The following is a 14,825-nucleotide window of genomic DNA, read 5'->3' as shown; positions in this document are numbered from 1 at the left end:
GTAGTATGAGGGTTGGCACTAGTCTATATTAGGTTACCCAGTAGAAAACCTCATAGGGAAATTCAGTTAATGTGATTAGGTAGACAGCGCCCTCAAACTGCTAGGTTTCCAATATAGTTACATAGTTATTTAAGAAGGCATATGTCCATCGAGTTCAACCAGAATAGGTTGTAGTTAAACTATTTTGCCAATTAAAACACATTGGGCTCTATTCACAATAATTTTCTGCATGCGCCTGCGCAGTTCACCGCGGTCCATGTGGCCATGATTGACAGTGGCGCTTCATTCAGCCGCAACAAGGCCGACCGCTGAGCGGCGGGGAGCGGAGGTGACAGCGTGGACAGTCGGCTGCAAGGGGCCGGAGAAAGCCCCAGGTGAATAAAGCTCATTTCTTTATATTTCCCTGATGACTCCTTTAACCTCCTTGCCGGTCTAATTCCCCCGGCAAGGAGGCAGCGCAGCACTTTTTTTTTTTTTTTAAATCATCTAGCGAGCCCAGGGCTCGCTACATGATAGCCGCTGAGCAGCGGCAGCTCCGCAGCCACTCCGATCACTTCCGGCGATCTGAGTAAGCAGGAAATCCCGTTCAGAACGGGATTTCCTGCTGGGCTTCCCCCGGTCGCCATGGCGACGGGGCGGGATGACGCCGTTGGGACGTCATAGGGAATCCCGGGCCACCCCTCAGCGCTGCCTGGCCCTGATTGGCCAGGCTGCGCGAGGGGTCTGGGGGGGGGGGGGGGGGCGGCGCGACGTTGCGGATAGCGGCGAATCGGCGGCGATCGGATGTTACAAACAGCTAGCAAAGTGCTAGCTGCTTGTAACAAAAAAAATTATGCAAATCGGCCCAGCGGGGCCTGAGAAATCCTCCAGCGCAGGTTACCCCGAACTGAGTTCGGGATAACCGGCAAGGAGGTTAAAAACAAACTTTGGCCTCAATTTACTAAGCTCATCTCCTGTATTTAAAAAAAAACTACAGATTTCTAAATTTAAAGACAGGCCCTATATACTGCATGTGAAAATAACTACAGAGGAGTTAACTTAGGACAGAAATAATAAGATAATTCTCTCACTGTGAAAACCTCTACACCTTAACCTCCCTGGCGTTCTATTAAAATCGCCAGGGAGGCTGCGGGAGGGTTTTTTTTAAATTAAAAAAAAACTATTTCATGCAGCCAACTGAAAGTTGGCTGCATGAAAGCCCACTAGAGGGCGCTCCGGAAGCGTACTTTCGATCGCCTCCGGCAATCGAAAGTAACAAGATAGGCCGCAATGAGCGGCCTATCTTGTTTCGCTTTCCTCGTCGCCATGGCGACGAGCGGAGTGACGTCATGGACGTCAGTCGACGTCCTGACGTCAGAGCCGCCCGATCCAGCCCCTAGCGCCGGCCGGAACTGTTTGTTCCGGCTGCACTGGGCTCGGGCGGCTGGGGGGACCCTCTTTCGCCGCTGCACGCGGCGGATCGCCGCGGAGCGGCGGCGATCGGGCAGCACACGCGGCTGGCAAAGTGCCGGCTGCGTGTGCTGCTTTTATCAGATTGAAAATCGGCCCAGCAGGGCCTGAGCGGCGACCTCCGGCGGCATACCCCGAGCTCAGCTCGGGATTACCGCCAAGGGGGTTAATAAGGCAAGCTTATTTAGTGAATTAACACTAAAAATACCGATTGATGTGTGGTGGTAAGTTTTCTCTTGCCTAATTATCACCAGCATGATCTTAGTGAATTGAGGCCATTGTTGTTTCAAAGTAGGCATTTTAACAACAATTTAAACCTTCAGCCAAGTAACCTACTGCGTGATGAACGTCTACATAGTATGGGCTGGAAGCCACTAGGGCAATTTTGACAGCGTTTGGGGATTGGCTGGCGATTCCCAAAAACGATTTGCCAATGAAGGTGGGTGGCGGGGAACCCACTAGTAATCGCAATCGCAGGACATGTAACATTTTGAGCATGTTAGCGCTCAATGATAAAGTATGCAAGGACTGCAAAATCACTTTTCAAAGCAATTTTGCAATGCTTTGGGGGTCGAGCAAATTGCGCTTTATATAAAACTTTATAATACTCAACTGATGCCCAGATTTCCTGCTTCCGTCTGTAGCCCCATCCCCTAAGGGCCCGTTTCCAGTATTGCGGTGCGGAATCTCTGGTAATTTACTGCTGACTAAATCGCATGCGTATTTTGCCGCGATTTCGCATAGGTTAGGGCAGGGGTCCCCAACCCCCGGTCCGCGGCCCAATACCGGTCCGCGGGACGTTTAGCGCCGGGCCGCGGCATATCCCCTGCCTCACAATGATTTTTTTGGTGCCTGATGTAAATCTACCATCCCGCCCCCTCCTTCATTGGCCGCGAGTGCACGCAGCTATAACTCCGCCTGTACGCATAGCAGAGGCAGATGCAGAGCGCAGCCGCGAAAGTCACGCCCAGCCCATCCCATCTCTCTCGAGAGTGGCGTCAGCGTGTGTAGCCTGTGCAGCTGCGCTTTTCCCGGGCAGTGTGAGGCAGCGCTGCAGTGAGACGGAGATAGCGTGGCCGTTGCGGATACATTCTCTTCTGGGTAAGGCGGCTGACAAGTCAGTTTCTATATACCTTTTAGTTAGCATTTTTCCACATTTCCTTTGAATGTAGCCTCACTACCTTTCCTTTGAATGTAGCCTCACTATACTGTGCTGCATAGGGCAGGCCCTAGGCCTAGGATTGTTGCACAATGTACATGCATTTTAGTACTTTGCAGTGATCATAATTATGTGCAGTTTTTGATCCACCTCTTGCTTGTTTTTTGAAAGGTATCCATGACTGAACAAAATACGTTATTATTCATGATTAGGCCCTAATGAATAATAATGTATTATGCAAGAGGTGGATCAAAAACTACACATAATTATGATTAGGGGTTGGGAGAGAGAGATGGTGTTTCTGTTCTGTGGATTGCTGGGGGAGGTTAAAAAAGTAAAAAGGGTATCCATGATTGAACAAAATACACACCATTCCTTCTGTATTTCAGTCTTAACACAAAGTTTATTAGGGACTTATCCCAAATAGAGGTTTCATATTTGGGATAAGTCCCTAATAAACTTTGTGCTAACACTGAAATGTAGAAGGAATGGTGTGTATTTCAGTCACGGATAGCTTTTTTTTTTCTTGCATTGTTTTAAGCCACGCCATTTTCCTTGCTACTTAGCAGTGTGACAAGCAGCAGACGAGGAGTTACGTGGGGGTCCTGACAAGTCCAGTCCTGGAACAAGTCCACAGAGTTGCATGGGGAGCCTTTCAAGTCCACAGAGTCAGATTTCAGGTACCTTTATTAATGCAGTGACAATGTCAGTCAAACAAGGCACACTTTGGGTAGTAAAGTTGCCTCTTTGCATGTGTTGCATCATATGCCAGCACTAGTCACAAGTGTAAATCTAACCTTAGGAATATTTTTTTTTTTGCTTGCTTTACTTACATAAACATATGTATTGCACTGTTCACATTTTGATTTCAGTTATTTTTCTATAGTAAAAAAGAGAAAATCCATGTTAGGATTTTCCAGTTTGACTGTGTCTATCTTGAAGCCACTCCTGACATAATTTCCTCCCTTACTCTGTCTGTGTATCATTGCCCTCCCTCCTCCCAGTCTTCAGACACTCCCAGCCAGCTCTGCAGAAGAAAGTGCACTGTCTCAGCATGAGAAATATTGGCCAGTCAGAGAAGAACAGAGGTGTGGGAGGGGAAACTGGGAGGTAAAGTGGCTTCAGCCAATCAGGCTTTAGCATTTTAGCTGTACTCATCACACTATGACGGTGTTAGTTGCAATGTCTGATTTGGAGATATGGATCTGCTGTAATTTTTATATGTGCCGTTTTCCCTTGTTTATGTTGCTGAGAAGCTGTTTTTCATAAGGGCTTATTTGGTGTGTATGTTTAAAGAAAGAATTGTTTGAAAAAATATATATATTATATATACACTTTGTCGTGTTATGTGCTTGATTTCTCGGTCTGCCGGGCCTCGGGAAGAATGTCTTATGTCAAAGTGGGCCTTGGGTCCAAAAAGGTTGGGGACCCCTGGGTTAGGGTATATGCGATTTTAACCATGTCACTGCCTGTGTTAATTTACATTAGTTAATATGCGAAATCGCGGGAAAATCCGCATGCCAAATCCGCATGCGATTTCCCTATTCAATGCATTGCATGCGATTCGCATAACAGAAAAATGCTCAGCACTTCGGACAAATGGAAACAGGCCCATCCACTTGTATTGGCTATGCGAATCCGCATGCAGACAACGCATGCAGATTCGCGATAGTGGAAATGGGCCCTCAAGGAAGAGGTCTCAGGCACTTCTCTGATTAGTCACTGAGAATGACCTCTTCCTTTAGGGGGCAGGGCTACAGACACCTGGTAAGTATAATCAAGTTTTATTTTTTAAAAAGCGTGAATCACTAATCGGAAGCTAGTAAACTGTACAGCGCTTCTAAAGGTGGCCATACACTGATATATTTGCAGCAGATTCGACCATCAAATAGATTTCTGTCAGATGCCTGTCAAGTTGAATCTGACAGGAATCTATCTGATAATTCCTAATAATTCCTTTTTTTGTATAGCGCCTTTCTCCTGTCGGACTCAAAGCGCTTGCGAGGCAGCCACTAGAGCGCACTCAGAAGGCAGTAGCAGTGTTAGGGAGTCTTGCCCAATGAACTCCTTACTGAATAGGTGCAGGCTTACTGAGTAGGAAGAGCCAGGATTTGAACCCAGGACACCTACATCAGAGGCAGTGCCACACATTAGGAACAGATTAGAAATCGATCTAAATACATTATTGGACCATTAGATCCAATGCAACTCTATAGGCCATCAATCTGGCGCTAGAAGCAGATCGACCTAGATTTTACATCCAGTCAGATAGATCAAATCGATCAAAATTGGCCACAAATCGATCGGCTGATTTGATAGAATTGATTTCCGATCGATTGATTCAATATAATCTATCGATTGATAGCTGAAATTGAACAGTGTATGGGCCTCTTAAGCGTTGGATAATCGAAAGCGCAATCGCACTAGGAATCACTGCACAAAGTGCTGCTGCGACTCCTAGTGGGCTCCAGGCCTCAGTCTCAGGTTAGGCCCTATTATACTTGAAATAGGTAAATAATTCAATTGTATAAATGTCTGTGTGTTCTGCACTTCAGCTGACTGACTCAATCACTTTGATTAGTGACCAAATGTTTTCTAGCATATGAAAGAAAAATAAAAAAACTGGGGGGTGAGGAAGCCCAACATTTTGGGATCCTGAGCAAAGAGTATGCAAGATAATGGTCCTTTCACACCACGGGCCATATGCAATTCCCCTTTTCTCCTGAGTTTTCTCCTGGGTGATATTTTTACACTTTGTCATAAAATACTTTTTAAACCACCAGCAAGCAAGAAAATACTCAAAGTAATTTTGATAGTACTTTTTTAATTGTAAAATGCTGAAGTTATTTTAAAGAGACCATGAGAATTATCTCCTAGGAAATAATTTAGGAAAAAAAGTAAATTGCATATGGGCCTGTGTCCATTGTGTTCCGATACAACAACGCTTAGCATGCTTTGAGGTAACGCAAGAAAAGCAAAATGACGCAGGAAATTTGAGAGCACCATGTGCCACCATAGGCCGTAATGTTAATTATGGCTACAGCAGCACTCAGACAGTAATTTGGTCGCCATCAAAAGACTAAGCCCAAATTACTATAAAAACAGTGCAATTCAGCCACCAGCAATAGCTGGCAGCCAAATGACATCTCACCCCAAAGTCCTGAGGCCGCCAGGACTTTTACAGGCGCAGGGTGAGCCATTTTCCAGCTTTGCCCTGCGCCCAAATTTCCAGATGCCTTAACCGCTTCAGCCTACAGTGTTCACCTTATGCATCCGAGCAACTTTCACCTCCCATTCATTCGCCAATAACTTTATCACTAATTATTACACTGAAATGATCTATATCTTGTTTTTTCCACCACCATTTATGCTTTCTTTGGGTGGTACATTTTGCTAATAACTATTTTATCCTAAATCCATTTTAACAGGAAGATTAAGAAATAAATGGAAAAAAAATCCTTATTTCTCATTTTTGGCATTATAGTTTGAAATTAATACATGCTACCATAGTTAAAACCCATGTATTTTATTTGCCCATTTGTCCCGGTTATTACACCATTTAAATTATGTCCCTATCACAATTTATGGCACCGATATTTTATTTGGAAATAAAGGTGCATTTTTCAATTTGCGTCCATCACTATTTACAAGCTTATAATTTAAAAATTATAGTAATATACTCTCAAAAAGTTGAGACCCTTAGGTAACTATGTTGTTGTTGTTTTTTATTTAATTGTAATTTTTTTTTTTATTAAACATTTTATTTGGGTAATTTTTGGTGTGGGAGTTAAACAGTTAATTTCAAATGTAATATAATGTATTTATTTAATAAAAAAATGTATGTGGGTGTAGTTTTACTATTTAGCCACAGTCAGTCAAAAAGTCCTGGAAGCGAATGATCTTGCTTCCAGGAAGCATTAGGAGGACAGGAAACTTTTTCCCTGCAGAAAGACCTCTGATAAGAGGCCGTCGGTTTTTTCTGCCGGCGACATAGATCAATGAATGGGAACTGCGCCGCTGCATCAGCACAGTCTATCTGGACGGATATATCCATCCAAATAGACTTAAGTGGTTAAAGTAAACCTGAGATGGGTTTTATAGCTGTATTTATACTTACCTGAGGCTTCATCCAGCTCCATGAGGTGTGTGGGGTCCCTTGCCGGCCTCTATGTTCTCTTGCAAATCCTCCCGGTAATCCAGCTGACCACTCTCTTCTGGGCATGGATGGCTTGCCCGCGCATGCACACCCCATCACGCTTTCGCAACTGGGAGCAATCTGTGCCTGCGTAGGTGCAGAACCCTCCCAGGCACAAGAGCACGGCGGGATTGTGCACGCGGCCGGGCCACACATGCCCAGAAGCGCACGACTGGCTACGGGGAGGATTTGCAAGAGAATGGAGAGGATGGCAGGGGAGCCCATGCACCTCATGGGGCTGGAGGAAGCCTCAGATAAGTATAAATACAGCTAAAAAGCCCATCTCTGGTACCCTTTCATTACATGCATGCCGCTAAACAATCATGCATTTACAGTGGCAGTGAAGCATACTTTAATTGTACTGTATGCTTCTCTGTATAGTCGCACTGCACATCTAACACATGGTGCAACTTTTCAGTAGCGTTGCATCCCAATGCATCCTGTACAGTGTGAAAGTGCCCTAAATGCTAATAACGTTCAGTGTATGCAAGCTGTATGTTAATTTTATGCAAATATATGCACCTTAAAATCAGCTACTGCATATGATTTGTCCATTTCCAAGCTGCATACAAACTGCAACAAATTTTGCATCAACTCATAAAATTTGCATCTCATTATACCTCACTAGCTTTGATGTACTAAATAGGGATGGTCAATAAGATTCAGCTGTATGCAGATTTTGAATGCAAATTTATGCAGCTTGAAAATGGACCAATCAAATTTTACCTCAGCAGGATCTAATTGGTTAATGTTCAAGCTGCATATATTTGCATACATAATTTGCAAAATGCTACATCAACTCAAAATTATTTGCATCTCATTGACCATCCCTATTACAAAACTCAACTTCTGCTTCCTGGGTGGTGCTAATTAGGGGAATGCACTGCTTATGGCTATATAACAAGAGTACACCACAACACGGAGAGCCCCCTGACACTGGGCTTTGCTACTTCCTGCAGATTTATACTGAGATTATGTCATTAGTAAATGAATCCTAAAATATGCCAATAGCTTCACTGTCATCCTGATTTTTTGGTTTCAGTAGTTTCTGAGTGATACACTTGCAAAACAAATGCAACCAGTTCTAGGTACCTGATCTGAGCTCATTCGTTATCAGCGCAGGCTATTTCAGCAGAGGGTGAAGCTGAAAAAACATTCACCCTGCTCCTGCACAAACTTCAGGCCTGTAATAATCACTGTTCCCCCTCCGAGTTATAGCAACTCAAGGGAAAGCGTAATTCAGGCACTAGTTGGTTTTTTGGTTTTTTTTTACAAACTTGAGCAGCGCCCAGCTGAAACTCTGCACATCAAAATCGATCGGTGCAGCGCTGCTCCAAAATCAGCAGCCTCAACCTAATCTGCCTTCTTGTTTTGAAATTGCAGATTCAGGATCAGTGTGAAAGCCGGGCAATCAGCACTAGGTTATCAACTGTAGTCAGGGACTGGTATGATGACCTGCAACCTCTTATTTGGGGGGCTCCTAAGGGCTCTTTCACATCAGACGACGCGTGCAGGAGTCGTTCTGATAGCCTGCGGCGTGACGTCGGGTATCTGCGGTGCGACACAATCAGCGGCGGTAGCTATCAATTGAACCCGACGGAAAACGCTGGCTCCCGGGTGCGCTGGACGAAAAACTGCGCCCGGGTTCGTCGGAACCGCAACGTACCGAAACGCAGCATCGGGTTTGAAAGGTAAAATTAAAGTCTATGGACTTTCATTTTACCTTCGTTAACGCAAACTTTAGCGTTGCCTCAAAACGCTCAAAGTTTGCGCAGATGTGAAAGAGCCCTAAGGAACTAAGCCTTTGCAAATTGCCCAGTTTGGTCCTATGGTAGAGCAGAACTGGCCCTGACTGAGGACTAGGAATGAGCAATGGGATGCAAGTACTTCTGAGCTGATGCAAATGTTATGTTCATGTGTACAAATACAGTAGTTGCAATAGGGTATTGTAAATAGTATCATCCTGATTCAAACCTATTGCTTGTACAAATACATGCAACTTAAGTATGACCCTATACTGCTTGCTGTATTCCACTGGTCCATTTTCAAGCTACATATAGTAGAGTTGCAAAAAATTACGATACAATTTGCATCAACACATAATTATTTTAAATCTTATTGACCATCTCTACTGCAGACCTCAGAAATGGCCACATCCAGAAATCTGGATGCAGAAAAACTGATGGAAATAGGTCCACTTTCAGCAGTCCAACACGAAAGCGCTGGCAGCTTCTACATGATCTGTTGCATGTTTGGGACCCGGGGGCTTTGTGGAGTGGAAAGAGAGGCCCACACCTGGGCAGTATTGCTACACTGGTCAGGTTTTACTTGACAGGCAAGTGTTTTTCATGAACTGCCTGTTGCAGAACACACTGTTTTTCATGAAATGACAGTTGCAGAACACACTGTGCCCCACAGAACCAGATTAGGCACTCAGTGCAGGTCTGAACTTGAAGCCTAAATGTTTTATCCAACACTGATAAATGAGACGTGGTATTTCCTTATAGTAGATAGTAGGAAGTGTGGATTTATGCGTTGGACTTCTTGTTTCCCACTCTGTCACACCCCTAGCAGAGCACAAGACAAGTCTGGCTACATTCCCCAAGCATGCAGTATTTGAAGCTACCAGAGCTGAGAAGTAAATATAACTACATCAGGAAGGACTGCAGAAAGCCTGATTGTGTGAAAGGTGTTGCTTTACTAATTGCAGGGATGGAAGATATCAGCTGCCAGGCCTCATACCAGAATGTCTTTTCGGCTCTTTGTGAAAGTAACAAATGTTTCCATGATGGCTTCTCGGCTTTTCATCTTCTTGAAGTTTTTCTTTACTGGTCCACCTTCAAGCTGAGGAGAGAACATGAAAAGTTAGTATTTGTGTCCCAGGTGATTAGGAAGTGAGTGAGTGACCATCAGACTAGAAAGCCACATCTCAGCAGGTGAGGAGTCACATATATGGGCCTTAAGAAAAACAAAAGTTTGCTTTCCTAAAACAGAAAGAATTTGCGATAATTCAGGTTGGAGTGAGCTCGAGATGTCTCCCAGGCACCACTGCTGAATATATGCAAATTAACCATTGTATATATGGGCCTTAACAGGCCAGTTTTAGTATTTGTAAAATGAATCCAGACTTTTCTACTAATAAGTGGAGAATGCAGCCACTGTCATCTGTGCTTTACTACTAAGTTTATTGCTTAAAAGAAACAGTTCACATACTGACTGACCATATAGAGTGACCAGATTTTTGTTGGTTCAACCTGGGACAGGGGTGGGGGGCGGCGTGCGCAGCGCGCCGCACTGTAAAATGGGCGTGGCCATGACATTGTATGGGCGGAGCTAGCATAATGATGTAGCAGCGAGGCATAAGAAAGCAGTGTTTACGCCATGGAGGATTCGCATCATGGGTGTGCAGAAACTGTGTGATTCTATTTAATAGTATACCGTAACCCCAAAGCAGCAAACAGCCAACTATGACCATTAAATAATAAATGCAGCAACAGTTACCCAAGACACCAGAAAATAAACGCAATGTGGGCAACATGTCAGCACAAAATAAACGCAATGTGGGCAACATGTCAGCACAAAATAAACGCAATGTGAGAAACATGTCAGCACAAAATAAACGCAATGTGAGAAACATGTCAGCACAAAATAAACGCAATGTGAGAAACATGTCAGCACAAAATAAACGCAATGTGAGAAACATGTCAGTACAAAATGAACGCAATTTGGGCAGCATTTCACCTGGGAAAAAAAAGCATTTACTCACCTGACAAAAGTCTCTTCTCGCTCCTAGCCAGCCTCTGGCGCGCTGCTCCTGGGACCATCTCACTCCTCCTGCAGTCTCCCGCGCTGACAGGCAGAGCAGGACTACGGCAAGATGGAGACACAAGCCTGTACTGGAGACACAAATTGTCTCCAGTACAGGGCTTCGGCAGCCATCTTCCTGTAGCCCTGCTTGCCTGCCGGAATGGAAGAGACTATGCAGGCTGGAGCGGGGCTGCGGGCAATGAGATGGTGGGGAATTTCATGAAACACCCGAAGTGAAAGGAATATAGAGGCTGCCATATTTATGTCCTTTTAAACAATGCATATTGCCTGGCTGTCCTGCTGATTCTCTGACTGTAATACCTTTAGCCAGAAACCCTGAACAAGCAGGCAGCTTGGGTGCTGTGACTGAAGTCTGACTGGATTTGCTGCATGCTTGTTTCAGGTAAGTGATTCAGAGACTACTGATGCATAAAAGATCAGCATGATGCCAGGCAACTGGTATTGTTTAAAAGGAAGTAAATATGGCAGCCTCCATGTTGCTCTCACTTTATGTATCCTTTAAAGGGAACCTAAAATGAAAGAAGTCTCAGGTTCCATACTTACCTGCGGCTTCCTCCAGCCCCCTCGAGGCCACTCTGTCCCTCCCAGTCTCCCCAGGCCGCTCCTGTCCCTTGCTGGGCAGCCCGGTATTCTGGCCGAGTTCCGTTTTGTTGCGCATGCACGGCCTGGCCAACCGTACTCAACCCCCCCCCCCCCCATCACGCTCCCTTGGTCTACCAGAATATCAATACATATAGCGGTTGATAGGAGCGTCCTGGGGATACGGCATAGGACCGGGTGGCCCCCAAGGGCTGGAGGAAGCCCCAGGTAAGTATAAATCCTGATCCTTATTTCATCTTTAAGGTACTCATTAAGATAGAAAGCTGATTCACAGAAAAGTAAGCAATGTCACCATGTCACATACCATACCACAAGCATGTTACATGTAGGTTGTATTGCTTGTAGTTTCTATGAGCCACGATGCAACGTGGGCTGTAGGTTCCCAGTAATCATTCGTCACCCCAGCACAGTAACTTACTGTGGCACCTTCGATCCGGAATCCCAAATGTGCTGTGGAGCTCACACTCTCTCTCCATTGCATGTAACGAGGTTTAGTGACAGCTTTCTGTAGGTGTTCCTCTTGTGTGGGTGCCAGAGGGTCAAGGGCCACCATCTTGTTGTACATGTCCTTGCGTGGTGTTGGCTTCAAGAGAGCTTTAGCAAGTTCATCTTCTAAGTATGTCCTACAGAAAAAGGATTCATTTTAGGGGTATCATCAAACTTTATGCTTCAGTGTTCCTATTATGCTGGCGCGATAGAGTGTAAACATTCAATGCTTCTGAGATGTGGCAATGAGACCTGTGAATGCGTTTAGCAGGGAAATTGTTTTTTTTCAGAGCGCATTTATATGGTTCCAAGCATCCACTGCAGTGAGAATTCTGAAAAACCTAAGCCGGTTTTACACCAGCAACCAGCATTATAGGTGCGGTGCTATCGGATGATCGCACCACAACGTTAAAAATAGGCGTTTGAAAACCCCGCAGTAATGCGCAGTAATCTCAATTCCGGCTGCAAGCCAAACAATAAGTGAGGCTCTCGAACGCTCACTTCCTGTGGCCAAAATGAAAATTGCATAGTAGTGTATTGAAAAAATACGCTTCCGCACATGCGCTCTGCAACATGAAAAATTTTAAAATACATGCATTGCCATTGACTTACATGACCTCCGGTCACCACACGTCGCCATGGATATCAAACGGTAACGCGCTGTTGCTTTTGCGTCAGATGCGATGCTTCCAGCGCATTGCACTGCACCAGGTATGAAATGTCCCATAGACTTTCATTGCTTTAACGTTACCCTGCGATTATAAAAAGGGTAACACAACACAAGGAAAACACCCTAGTGTGAAAGGGGCTTAAGTGATCCAGCAAACCCAAGTCATTTTTAATAATAAAGAAAAAAATCCAAGACAGCAGCTTCCCACAATGATCTGATATGATGCAGGTGAGATCACGGAATAGTACTTTCAGAGCTGGCCTTTTGGGGGGGGCAAGTGGGGCGATCGCCCCAGATCCCGCGCTTGAAGAGGCCCTGCACTGCGGGCCACCTATTGCTCGCTCACCTGACCGCCCACCGCCCCCCCCTGGCTGCGTGCCCGTGCGGCCAGCAGGAGGGGAGCAGAGAAGAGGGAGAGCTGTGCGGACGGCGGGGAAGGGGGGCCATCTCCCCCCTCCTTCCCTCACCTTAGGGGGCTCTCCCTCCCTTGCTCTCCCCTCCGGAACTAATGTGCGGCTGGCTGGCAGTGGGCGGAACTCACCTCCGCCTTGCTCCAGCGCCGGAAGTTCTGGTGCCGCTGCTCTGGACCAGACCAGACTAGCGGCAAATCCATCCCGCGCCTGCGACAAGACGGAGGTAAGTTCCGCCCGCTGCCAGCTAGCCACCCGCACAATAGTTCTGGAGGGGAGAGCGAGGGAGGGAGAGCCCTAAGGTGAGAGAAGGAGGGGGGGAGATGGCCCCCCTTCCCCACTGTGCCCACAGCTCTGCTTCTACTACGCTGCTCCCCTCCTGCTGGGGGGGGGGGGACACACACACCTGGCTACCTATTCTGGGACATATACCCCTGACTACATATACTGGGGACATATACCCCTCACTACATATACTGGGGACATATACCCCTGACTACATATACTGGGACATATACACCTGCCTACGTATACTGGGACGTATACCCCTGACTACATATACTGGGGACATGTACCCCTGACTACATATACTGGGGACGTATACCCCTGACTACATATACTGAGCACATATACCCCTGGCTGCATATACTGGGACATATACCCCTGACTACATATACTGGGACATATACACCTGCCTACATTTACTGGGACATATGCCCCTGACTACATATACTGGGGACATATACCCCTGACTTCATATACTGGGGACATATACCCCTGGCTACATATACTGGGGACATATACCCCTGACTACATATACCCCTGGCTATATATACTGAGAACATATACACCTGCCTACATATACAGGGCAAATATACCCCTGGCTTCATATACTGGGGACACCTATACCCCTGGCTGCATATACTGGGCACATATACACCTGCCTACATATACTGGGGACATATACCCGACTACAAATACTGGGCACATATAGCCCTGGCTACATTTAATGAGCACATATACCCCTGCCTACATTTACTGGGCACATATACCCCTGCCTACATTTACTGGGCACATATACCCCTGGCTACATATACTGGGGACATATACCCCTGGCTACATATACCCCCCACTACATATACTGGGCACATATACACCTGCCTACATATACTGGGCATATACACCTGCCTACATATACTGGGCACATTTACACCTGACTACATATACTGGGCACATTAACCCCTGGCTACATATACTGGGCACATATACCTCTGGCTACATATACTGGGGACATATACCCCTGCCTACATATACTGGGCACATATAGCCCTGGCTACCTGTTCTGGGGACATCTCTACCCCTGGCTACCTGTTCTGGGGACATCTATACCGCTGGCCACCTATTCTGGGGACATCTATACCACTGGCCACCAATTCTGGGGACACCTATAGACCTGGGGCTACCTATTTTTGGGGAACCACTGCTGTCAGATTGAGTGTATTTTGGGGAACTGCTGCCAGGTGAGAGGTGTCTACCACATTAAGGGGGCATTCTGCCTATTTATGTGAAATTCTGTGCATTTATGTGCCTCATGACTGCTGCATTTGTCTTGTTGGGGGCCTCATGGTTACTGAATTTGTCTTGTTGGGGGCCTCATGATTTGTTGAATTTGTCTTGTTGGGGGCCTCATGATTGCTGAATTTGTCTTGTTGGGGGCCTCATGATTGCTGAGTTGGTCATGTTGGGGGCCTCATGATTGCTGAATTTGCTGATTTTTGCAAGACAAAAGTTACTACAACAATTTGAATTTTGTGAAACATGAACCTTAGAATTTCCAAATTAATTGAAGCATGAGCTCCCCCACCCCCGCACTTAAAACCACCATGCAAATGTTTGTTTTTATATTGGTTGGCTTAGTGGCCTTTACCTGACATAATTGTTTTCAAACAATATTAAAAAGGAATACTGCATTAAAGGCGGACAAGCCCATGAACGTGGCGATACGGTATATGGCCCACACTTATGGCT

General features: G+C 45.7%; 1 protein-coding gene across 4 annotated transcripts in view; it reads right to left on the bottom strand.

The window, feature by feature from the left end:
• The window catches only part of LOC137538047 (inositol-trisphosphate 3-kinase B-like), a 426,334-nt gene that overhangs the window by 15,941 nt on the left and 395,568 nt on the right, over nucleotides 1-14,825 (bottom strand). For all 4 annotated transcript variants that reach the window (XM_068259990.1, XM_068259991.1, XM_068259992.1 and 1 more), the window contains 2 exons: nucleotides 11,650-11,854; nucleotides 9,546-9,647 (listed from right to left, as the gene is read on the bottom strand). In XM_068259990.1, coding sequence (XP_068116091.1) covers nucleotides 9,546-9,647; nucleotides 11,650-11,854 — 307 coding nt within the window. The remainder of the gene's footprint in view (nucleotides 1-9,545; nucleotides 9,648-11,649; nucleotides 11,855-14,825) is intronic.

Source organism: Hyperolius riggenbachi, chromosome 11 (assembly GCF_040937935.1).
Source record: "Hyperolius riggenbachi isolate aHypRig1 chromosome 11, aHypRig1.pri, whole genome shotgun sequence".
Classification (NCBI taxonomy): Eukaryota; Metazoa; Chordata; class Amphibia; order Anura; family Hyperoliidae; genus Hyperolius; species Hyperolius riggenbachi.
Note: the sequence above shows the minus strand (reverse complement) of the source record. Positions and strands in the feature narration are given on the sequence as shown.